The sequence below is a fragment of the Monodon monoceros genome, unplaced genomic scaffold, assembly GCF_005190385.1.
Source record: "Monodon monoceros isolate NGI ecotype Baffin Bay Population unplaced genomic scaffold, NGI_Narwhal_1 Super_Scaffold_12, whole genome shotgun sequence".
NCBI lineage: Eukaryota > Metazoa > Chordata > Mammalia > Artiodactyla > Monodontidae > Monodon > Monodon monoceros.
This window is the reverse complement of record NW_021703768.1, coordinates 551,483-561,725: the sequence shown is the minus strand read 5'-3', so window position 1 is coordinate 561,725 and position 10,243 is coordinate 551,483. Positions and strand designations below refer to the sequence as shown.

The 10,243-nt window shown below is 60.5% G+C and overlaps 2 protein-coding genes across 5 annotated transcripts in view; one reads left to right on the top strand and one right to left on the bottom strand.

Moving 5' to 3' along the window:
* Positions 1-4,402, top strand: part of LOC114892700 (ATPase family AAA domain-containing protein 3) — a 17,659-nt gene extending 13,257 nt beyond the window's left edge. For all 3 annotated transcript variants that reach the window (XM_029217919.1, XM_029217921.1, XM_029217920.1), the window contains exon 16: positions 3,597-4,402. In XM_029217919.1, the coding sequence (XP_029073752.1) occupies positions 3,597-3,746 (150 nt within the window). In that variant the 3' untranslated portion in view covers positions 3,747-4,402. The remainder of the gene's footprint in view (positions 1-3,596) is intronic.
* A 544-nt stretch (positions 4,403-4,946) lies between these two features.
* Positions 4,947-10,225, bottom strand: TMEM240 (transmembrane protein 240). 2 transcript variants are annotated; one of them, XM_029218783.1, is made up of 4 exons: positions 10,033-10,225; positions 9,728-9,834; positions 5,259-5,467; positions 4,947-5,126 (listed from the first exon to the last, which is right to left on the bottom strand). In XM_029218783.1, the coding sequence occupies exons 1-4, from the start codon at positions 10,087-10,089 to the stop codon at positions 4,978-4,980; spliced, it is 522 nt and encodes a 173-aa protein (XP_029074616.1). In that variant the 5' UTR covers positions 10,090-10,225; the 3' UTR covers positions 4,947-4,977. The 2 variants fall into 2 exon arrangements, with proteins under 2 accessions (XP_029074616.1, XP_029074615.1); XM_029218782.1 differs by having other exon boundaries at positions 4,947-5,467; positions 10,033-10,089.
* Between the last annotated feature and the right edge of the window lie 18 nt (positions 10,226-10,243).

The window sequence follows — 10,243 nt, the reverse complement described above, 5'->3', positions numbered from 1 at the left end:
CTGCGCCACCAGGGAAGCCCTGGTTTCTGTTTTTTGATGGCGGCCATGGGTGTGAGGTGGTGTCTCACTGTGCTGTTGATTCGTGCTCCCTGATGATAAGTTATGCTGAGCATCTTGTCATGAGCCTGTTGGCCATGTGTGTGTCTTCCTTTGAGAAAGGTCTGTTCGAGTCCTTTGACCTTTTTTTAACTGGGTTGTTTGAGGTTTTCTTGTTGAATTGTAGGGGTTCTTTATGTATTCTGGATATTAACCTTGTCTCAGATAGTAGTTTGCAAACATTTTCCTCTTTTCTGCGGGTTGCCTTTTTTACTCTGTTGATAGTGTCCTTTGAAGCACAAAAGTTTTTAATTTTGATGAAGTCCAATATTTATTTTTTTCTTTTGTCACCTGCTTTTACTGTCATAGCCAACAAGTCATTGCTAAATACAATGTCTGGAAGCTTCTCCCGTCTGTTTTTATCTATGAGATTTATAGTTTGAGGTCTTATGTTTAGATCTCTGATCCATTTAGAGTTGATTTTTGTATATAGGGTACAACTTTGTTCTTCTGTATATGAATATCCAGTTTTCCCAGCGCCATTTGTTGAAAAGACTGTTGTTTCCATTCAGTGATCTCAGCATCCTTGTTGGAGGTCACTTGACCATATGTGAGGGTTTATTTCTGGGCTCTTTGTTCTATTCCACTGGCCTGTGTCTGTCTTAGTGCCAGTACCACACTGTCTTGATTACTGTAGCTTTGTAGTAGATTTTAAAATCGGGATATGTGAGACTTCCAACATATTCTTATTGAAGATTGTTTTGGCTGCTTGGGGCCCCGTGAGATTGCATATGAATTTTGGGGTGGATTTTTTGTGTGTTAATTTCTGCAAAAAACATCATTGAAATTTTGATAGGGATTGCATTGAATCTGTAGATTGCATTGGGTAGTATAACAACGTTGTCTTCCAATGCATGAACGCAGATATTTTTCTGTGTTTTCATGTCCTTAATTCTAGCAACATTTTCTAGTTTTCAGTGTACAAGGCTTTCACCTTCTTAGGTAAGGTAATTCCTAAGTATTTTATTCTTTTCAATAGTGTTGTAAATAGAATTGTTTTCTTAATTACTTTTCCAATTATTCAGTGTTACTGTGTAGAGACACAAATTGTCTTGTGCATTAATTTTGTGTCTAGCAACTTTGCTGAAGTTATTACTTAGGATTTACTATATATAATAAGATCATATCACCTGCAGACAGTTAATTTTACTTCTTCCTTTCCAGTCTGGATGTCTTTTATTTCTTTTTTCTGCCTGATTGATCTGTCTACAATCTCTAGTGCTCTATTGACTAGAAGTGATGAAAACGGGCATCCTTGCCTTGATCCTGATCTCAGAGGAAAAGCTTTCAGTCTCTCACCACTGAGATGACGTTTGGTGATGTTTTCTTATCTGGCTTTTATCAGGATGAGGAAATTTCCTCGTATTCCTAGTTTATTGTTTGTTTGGCTGTGCTGCACGACTTGCGGGATCTTAGTTCCCTGACCAGGGATCATGCCTGGGCCCTCGGCAGTGAAAGTGTGGAGTCCTAACCCCTGGACTGCCAGGGAATTCCCCCTCGTTTATTGTTTTCATCAAGAAAGGGTGTTGAATTTTGCCAAATGTTTTCCTGTATTAATTGAGACAATCAAGTGCTTTTTGTCCTTCATTCTCTCAATTACTTACCTAGGTTGATTTTTCCCTAGGTGAACCATCCTTGCACTCCAGGGAAAAAAAGCCCACGTGGTTGCGGTGTATAATCCTTTCAATACGCTGCCGAGTTTGGTGGTTAGTATTTCGTTGAGCGTTTTGCATCAGTTTTCGCAGAGGGTCTGGTTCTGTGTGGTGTTTTGTCTGGTTTTGGTATCAGGGTGATGCTGACCTCAGAGTGAGTAGGAAGTGTTTTTTCCTCTCCAGTGCTTGGAAGAGTTTGAGAAGGATGGGTGTTAGCTCTCCTTTCAGTTATTTTCAGTGAATTTTTTTTGTTTTTGAATAATTCCAGGTTCACAGAAAAGTCGCAAGGCTAGCACAGCTCCCTCCACACTGTGGCCGTCTCACCACATCCCTCAATTCCACCTCAGACGTGATCTCTCCCAGAACCCACCCAAATGCCCATGACATTCAGTCCTCCTGTCTTGGGCTTCTCTGGGCTGTGACAGTTCTCAGACGTCCCTTGTTTCTGACGATCCCGGCAGTTTTGAGGAGTCCTGTAGGACGTCCCTCGTTGGGTCTGTCTGATGGCTTTCTCATGAGTGGAATGGGATTGTGGGTTTTTGGAGGAAACCAGAGGTGAGGGCCCCTTCTGGTCACATCATATCGGGGGCACCAGACATCCACACGACATCACAGGGATGTTGGCCTGGATCCCCTGGTGTCCATGGTGCCCACCGGGCTTCTCTGTGGTAAAGTCGCTGCACACCCTCTACCTGCCCCTCCCCATCAGGGACCCCCTCTGGCTGCCACCCCACCTCCTCAGCTGCTTTGCAGAACTCAGGCTCCTCGCGGGAGGCCTCAGGGACGGCCCCTCCCTCTGCAGCTTCAGCCAGGCGCTGAGGACAGCCGTGTGGGGAGCAAAGTGACTGGTCATCTCGGATGGTGGGAACTTGCTCCCTGTGTCCTGCGTGGACTGAGGCTCCTAGGGACCTAGAGAGAAACAGCTGGACTGGCTTGGGCTCCCTGCTCGGTGGACACTTGAGTGCACATGTCAGAGCCACAGGCTGGGTGACAGGAAGCAGATGGGGCACAGGGTCACCCAAGAGGCGTGCAGCCTGGCCAGAGGAGACCTGCCTTGGCAGCTGAAGTGCTGTGGACCACAGTGGGGCCCGATGAGCCGAACTTTGGTTACCCCGCCCACGTGCACGGCCCGGGAGCCTGGGCATCGCGGGTTCAGAGCGCCGCCGGCAGCCTGGACCGTGGCAGCCCGCGGTTCTGGGAGGACCGTCTGCAGACAGTGGGGCCCCGGGCGCTCTGCGTGGAGGGCAGTTTGGCCCTGGGGGCTCTGCCTCTCCTGGTGTCTGCGTGGCCTGTGGTGATTCTGTTGGCTGCTCGTTGGCCCTGAGCCCTGCTGTCCACGGGGCAAGGCCCTCCGGTCTGCGGTTGGGGGCTGGGTTGCCCCCTGACAGCGGGCCTCTGGGTTTCTCTTCTTCGAAAGCCACTGAGAAAGCCAGTGGAACAGCCAGCACTGGCGCCAGCCGGGGGCGCGGGCAGGGCCCCGGGTTTTGCAGGGATGGCGGCTGCTCTGGGCTGCAGGGTCGCCTGTGAGCACGTGTGTGCTGCCGCATGTCGGCGTGCGCCTCATGCTGAGCGGCCAGGCCCCTCCTGCAGCTGAGCGCAGGCCCGGGAGAGCAGCCCACGCTTTGCCCCACCTGCCCCTGCCCCAGAGGAGTTGGGTTCCGGGGGGCGTCTCCGCGGTGGGCGGCGAGTGCAGCAAGGATGGGGCTGGCCAGGCTGCCTTGTCCCTGGGCCAGGCCTGGCCTACACGGGTGAGTGGTGACTGGTGGGCCCTGAGGAGCCTCAGGCTGAGGCCCTTCCCCCACGCGGGCAGCTGTGCTGCCCTGCCTCAGTGCTCTCTTCCCCTGCCAGGCCATGGCGTATGCCTCTGAGGATGGGGTCCTCACCGAGGCCATGATGGACGCCCGGGTCCAGGATGCCATCCAGCAGCACAAGCAGAAGATGCAGTGGCTGAAGGCAGAGGGGAGCCAGCCCCTGCTCCCAAGTTCACAGGCCGAGTGAGCCGGGCCTGGACACCTGCAGCACGCTGACCAGGTGCCCCAGCTCCCAGCGGACGTGGTGACACCACACAGCCGCCCCCCTCCCGGCGTGTGTAACCTTCCTCTGGTCAGGCCCAGGGCGGCAGGGCAGCATTAAAGGCCTCAGCTCAGGACCAGCTGCGCGGTGCAGCCTCGAGGTGGGGTTGGTTACCGACCCCGCAGCCGCCCCCAGGACACTCCTGGGAGACATGTCCCTCCAAGCCCGGCCCAGACAGGGAGCAGGCACTGTTCGCCATGCCCGGGGCCGTGGCCAAGCTGGCAGTTCAGCTTCCCCGGCAGGTGCTGGCTGCTGCAGCGGTGATCAGCAGTAGGGGCCCGGCCAAGGGAGGGGACTTGACCTTGCCCAGCCCCTCCCAGGGCCAGACCCGAGCCCATGATGAGCGGAGCTGGCCTCTGTGCAGCCCAGCTGTCCTTGGAAGGGCAGTGCCCTTGAGGTCTGTGAACCCATAAAGCCGGGTGCCAAGAACCAGCCCAGCGACCCGCGATGGCCAAGGATGTGTGGAGCGGGGGCACTGCCCAGCCCACGGAAGGCGAAGCTCTCCCGGATTGGAATTGGGGGTCTTTTTATCCAGAATCTAATAAAAACTGACAGATACGTCTCAGTGTCTGTCTCATGGCTGATGTGCGGATCCCTGGGTCAGAGGCAAAAAGGAGAGGCAGAGGCTGGAGCTTTCTAGAGAATTTACTGACCAGCACGGGTGGGAGTCACAGTGAGGCGCCCGAGCCGGGCTGCCGCCGCGGGGCTCAGCAGCTTTACTGCTGGGCCCGGGCCTCCCCCGGACCCCTGCCCGCGCCCCCACTGCGGGCCGCGGGCGCACACGCCTCATGCACGTGCTCCCGTGTGCAGACGTGGGCGCACCCGGCTCCCGGCCGTGCTCGCCTCCGGCAGAACTGGCTCCGGCTCCGGAAACCAGACGGACGGACGGAGAGACAGACGCGGGCGCACAGGAAGCCGCCGGTTTCCAGCGGCGGACGTGGTCCTGGGCTGGGCGGGCGGTCCCACCCGCGCCCCCGGTGCCGCTGTCCCCGCTCCCCCGCCCCGGCCCCACCCCGGCCCCCTTTATAAAAAGAAGAGGAGACAGCACCTTCCGCCGGACGCGCCCGACGGCCGCGGGCGCCCTGGCCCGGGCCGGCCGTCCAGTCCGGTGAGCGTGGGCGCGGTGGCCGGCGGCCCCGCGAGTCCTGCGCGCGGCTCAGAGGTGCCGCGGGCTCGGGTGACCGTTGTGGTAGAGTTTCTGCTTCACATGCACCATGTTCCCGGCCGCCTCCTCGAACGGCCTGTGTGGCCGCCGGCCCAGCTCCCGCAGGCTGCACAACTTGGGCAGCCAGGTCCACGAGCCGTCTGCGGGGCGGGGGGCGCGGTCAGGGCGTGGGCTGGTGGGCGGGGCCGGGAGTGGGCATGGCGTGGGCGTGGGGGAGGGCGTGGCCCCGGCGCGGACGAGGCTGTCTCCGGGTCCCCGCGCCGCGCACTCACCGTAGCGCCGGCCGGCCCTCCAGGCGCGCACGGCGCAGTGCAGGACGCCGTCCATCCACACCAGGAACCAGCTGATGCAGAAGCCGAGCAGCAGCCCTAGCATGAGGTCGATCTCCTGCTTGGTGACGTTGTCTGTCACGAAGTAGTTCTCGGAGGCGTCCACCACAGACTGGTCCCCGTCGTACGGGATCACGTAGTGGACGTGGTGCCTGGGGGCGGCAGGGCGGGCTGGCACCTGTGCCGCGGGGCGGGCGGGGACCCCGCAGCAAGCTGCACCCGTTTGCCTGCAGGGGTCTTTGAAGCAGACCTTGTGGGGTGCTGAGGTCGGGAGGGGCCGGCGCACTCGCCCAGGACCCAGGTCACCAGGTGGGAGGCTGCCCGCAGGATGGGAGTGTGCGAGGTCATAGGTCAGCGTGAAGTCCAGTGGCTGGCCTCCACGCATCACCCTCCTCCCTCCTCTGCCCATCCCGGGGCTCAGAGGCAACCCTGACACGGTGACAGGAGCACAGCGCAGGTGGAGAAGGCGTACCGGGGCGAGGGCCCAGGCGGGGTGCCCCCGCCCAGTGACAGGGTCACAGCCCGCCCGTGGGCCTGTGCCCAGAGGCCCCCACTGGCTCCTGGGGCACTGCCCCTCTGGCCTCTCCCTCCCACCCTGCAGTCACTCCGCCCTTTCCTCAGCTTCCCCTCCAAGGAAAGCCGCGTGGGATGAGCCCTGCCTTGGGCCTCTGGTCTTCCTTTTGCCCCTCTGTCCCTTGCAGGAACCTCCCCTGCCCCAGTTCTCTGTGCTTGAGGCTCGGGGGCACCCCCTTAACCGTGCCCCACACAGATTCCGGCTCCTGGGACAGACCCTGGACCATGGTCTGTCCCCTGCATCCCAGCACCCACTGAGGCCTGGGCCGTTCCCCTCAGCCTCCCCTCCCTTGACAATCCAGGCGGAGGTCACACTGAACCCTCCCCACAAGGCTCCCTCTAGCCTCAGGCCTGCCTGGATCCTCTCTTCCTCCAGGAAGCCCTTTGGGCCCCACGATCCCGGGTGGGGTGGCCCTGCCCAGAGACCAGTACCCAGAGCAACAGACTCCGGGCTCCATGCCCCCCCACCACCGACAGGAGGGCCGGGGAGAAGCAGCTGCAGGCCCTGGGTGCCCCAGGCGTGTGGGGTCCGTGCACCCTGAGCCCCCAGTCACCCTGGGGCCCCTCCTTCCCCGAAGTGCAGGAGCCACCTTGGGGTGCGCCTGCCTGGCTCCCCTCCTACTGAGCCCCTCAGCTGGCTTCTCCAACTCTCCACCCCCAGCACGTCCCCGCGGCACCCCACGTCTGCTCTGAGCTCCAGCTGCCTGCATGGCGTCTCCACGTGGGATCTACAGACACCTCAAATTTGCACCTAAAAATAGCTCCTCCCTCCCCAACCTGCTTCTCCCCATCTTCCCTCGGTTACGTGTCGACACCTCTGCCTGGTCTCCAGCTGAGATGGGTCCCCATCCCCCCCTTGCAACTGGACATGAGCCACCCTCCCCGGCCCCCCAGGGACCTCCTCACAAACGGAAACCCCCCAGGACATCCCTGACCCCAGGCCCCTGTTGCCCGTCCATCACCGACATCCCTGTGCCAGTGGGGGCCACACAGTGCTTTCCACACCGTGGAGACAGCAGCGGGCAGGCCCCATGTTACCCCCCCTCCTGCTCCCCTGGGGACTCCTGGAGCCCATCCGGCTCAGCTTGTCCAGAGTAGGTGGGGCCTCAGCCACCACGGCCCCTTGAGCAGGGGCCACCACACCTGGGTTAGTTGGAGAGGACTGCCTGACACATGGTGGCGGCCGTAGCTTATGTGGCCACAGCTCGCCAATGGCCCTTATCAATCACCAATAAGAGATGGAGAACCACTGATGAGCGCCCGGAATGCGTAGCAGCAGAGGACGCCCTTCGTCACCCTGGCCAGGCCAGGCCTCCAGCAGCTGACAACACTGAGCGCCGCCGCCATCTCCTGCCCTCCTGCCTTCCGGACCCCGGCAGGGAGGGTCTTCCTCGGGACCACGACTTCCTACCCCTGGACAGGGCAGGAAACTTGAAGATGGAGTCACCGAGGAAGCCAGAAACGCCCCTGCAAGTAGGACAAGGCCAGGGCCCCGACCGCCCCGGGGGTGGGGGGTGGGGGTGGGACCTCCAGGGGTCAAAGGTCATGACCTGTGCCCCCATCGCTGTCCTAGCACCTGCCGCTCTTCCCCTGCTCCTTGCCCTCCTCCTTCCTCCAAGTCAGGCAGGCCCCGGGGTGGGGGGGGGCAGGTGGGGGCTCAGGTCACCCACGTGCACACGTATTTCCGTGATGTGTACATACATGTGTCCTGCCTGGGCCACGCATGTTGCATGTGTCTACCTGAGGTCGGACGCATGTTGTGTATACACGCCGGCCACATGCACAGGACATGGCGTGTATACCATGGACTCGGCCCATGAGCTCCACATGTGTGCATGTGCACGCTCGCCCGGGCACGAGCACGGTGCGTGTCACATGGAGATGCACATGCGCTGGGCTTTGCGCACAGCCATCCTCTCTGTGGGCACCGTGGCATATGCACGGGCGTGCACCCACAGACAGCCTGCTGGCACGCACGCTTCACAGCATTTACACACATGTCCTCTGTATAAAATTCTCCGTATCGGCATGTAGAAGGCACACAAGTGTGTGTGCGCCTTCTCTGCAAACGGGGTGTACACACAAGTAGAGTTCAATGTGGCAACATGTGTACATGGTTTGTACACAGAGGCCTGATATGCCAGACTGGACCCTGCAGACATTCACTGTGCCCACAGGGCGCACATGGGTGCTGTATATTGTGTTACACACATGTACTGCGCACACACATGCGTGTTGTCAATATACCAGAATACTTTGTACACGGAATTTACACATCCTGTATGTAGTGATGTGTACAAAGCACACATACATGGACACATACACACACGGAAACACTCTACGCCTACAGCAGGCGTGGCTCTCGTGTTGTCTGTGTCTAAGCTGTGCACTCAGGCCTCGCTGTGGCTTGCACTCCATGGGCACTTGTTTTACACAATCCACGTGTACTCTGGACACTACATATGACCCATACACATACCCGGAGCAAATACACTCTGAAAACACACCCTGTCTGCCCAGAAGGGCCTCAGTGTGAGGTCTTAGGCACATATGTGCAGGTCACACTGCAACAGCCCTGCACGGAAAATGGGCCTCACTAATGTTTAGGGAGCTGAACCCTGGGCCGGTGGCGGGCACACCTCCGGTCTCCGGGAGGGTCTCAGGACCCCCGCTCACACCCCCAGGCTGGGTCGGCCCAGGGAGCGTGAAGCTGACCTCCTGCCGCTCCTTGGCCTCGGGCCGTGCGCACCAGGCAGGAACACACGGATCTCCGCGAGGGTGTGGCCACCCAGCCAGCACTCCGGATGATTCCTGGCCAACACTCGTGAGGGCCGTTTACACGCCCATCTCCATCTGCCCTGCTGCCCATGTTCTGCTTCGACACCTGGTCTGCACACACAGGCATGTAGCATGCTTAGTGAGGCATGAAACTGTCCTGTCTCTCACACACCCCTCGCCCAGTACGTGTGCACACGTCCCTGGAGCAGCAGCACAGGGCAGGGTCAAGAACACGAGTTCCCTGCCGGCCGCATGGCCCTGGGCAAGTCTGTCTGCTCAGCCTCTGTCCGCTCTCTCGGGGCCCCAGCGTGCGTGGGGCTGAGGGGTTGCTGCGTGTGCGCACATGTATATGCACAGACGGTACACACATGCGCGTCTCATGAGAAGATGTTTATTTCATACATGGACATACAAACATGCATGGCCAGGAAGACTTCATCACTACATGTGCACAGAATGGCGGGGGGGGGTCACAAAGTGGGTGTAGGGACCTGGGCTCTCCCCTCTCTCTGTGTGACCTTGAGCAGACTCCACCCCCGGCCTCAGTTCCTCCCGTGGACAGTGAGGGGGTTGGGTCAGATGCCCCTCAAGGTAGGCCCTGCCCACCTTGACCTTCTGCTCTTCCCCCTAGCTGGCTCCCAGGAAATGTCATGGACACAGCTCAGGGCCCAGGGAGGAGGATGGTGTCCTCTGTGGGCATAGCCGTGCGCAGGATCCCTCCCGGGACACCAGGCTGGGCTGCTGCTCTCCTGGTCTCCACACCCCGGGCCAGGAGGCCCTGGACCCGTTCTGCCCATCACCCGCGGGCCCTTTCTCTAAAGGCAATTTGGGAGGGGGTCCTACTGCCTCGGGCATGCTCCCCACTCCCGGAACACCTCTGTGCCACGGAAGCTGGCCGGTCCTTCCCCCACCCGGCCTGGCGCCAGCCTCAGCAGCCCCCACCGGCCTGGCCCAGCTGGGCCTTGCAGCCCGGCCTGCACGGCGCTCGCTGGAGCCCCAGTGGGCCCCACCTCCCCCCCACATGTGTGATCACGCGTGTGCCCCTCTGGGCGCAGACTCACCGGCCACAGTTGCAGTGGCAGACGCGGTCCTCGCCCCGCAGGTGCGGGAGGATGTAGTTGTGGAATCGGTCCAGCAGCGCGTTCATGTCCATCAAGCACGCGATGGCCTGGAAGAGCCCATGACCGGTCAGCGCCGAGGAGCGAGAGGCTGGGCCGGCGCCCCCCGGCGGGGGCCGACGCGCTGGGGATGGGGGAGCGCAGGCCGCCCGGGCCGGTAAACAAGGCGCGGGAGGGGGAGGCGGCGCGCGGGCGCGGAGGCGGGAGCGGGTGCGGGGAGCGGGCGCGCGGGAAGCCCCTCCGCTCACCATCACGATCGACGCCCCCAGAATCATGAAGATCATGGTGTTGGCGCTCATGGACATCGGGCGGGGCCGGGCCGGGCCGGAGCGCCGCCCCCCGGCCCCGGCGCCCCCCCGGCCCCGGCCCGATGCTGAGCCCCCGCCGCCTCTGCAGAGGTCAGCCCGCCGCGCACCCACCGTCGCCGGCCGGGGAGGAGGCGCGGGGCCGGCGCGGGGC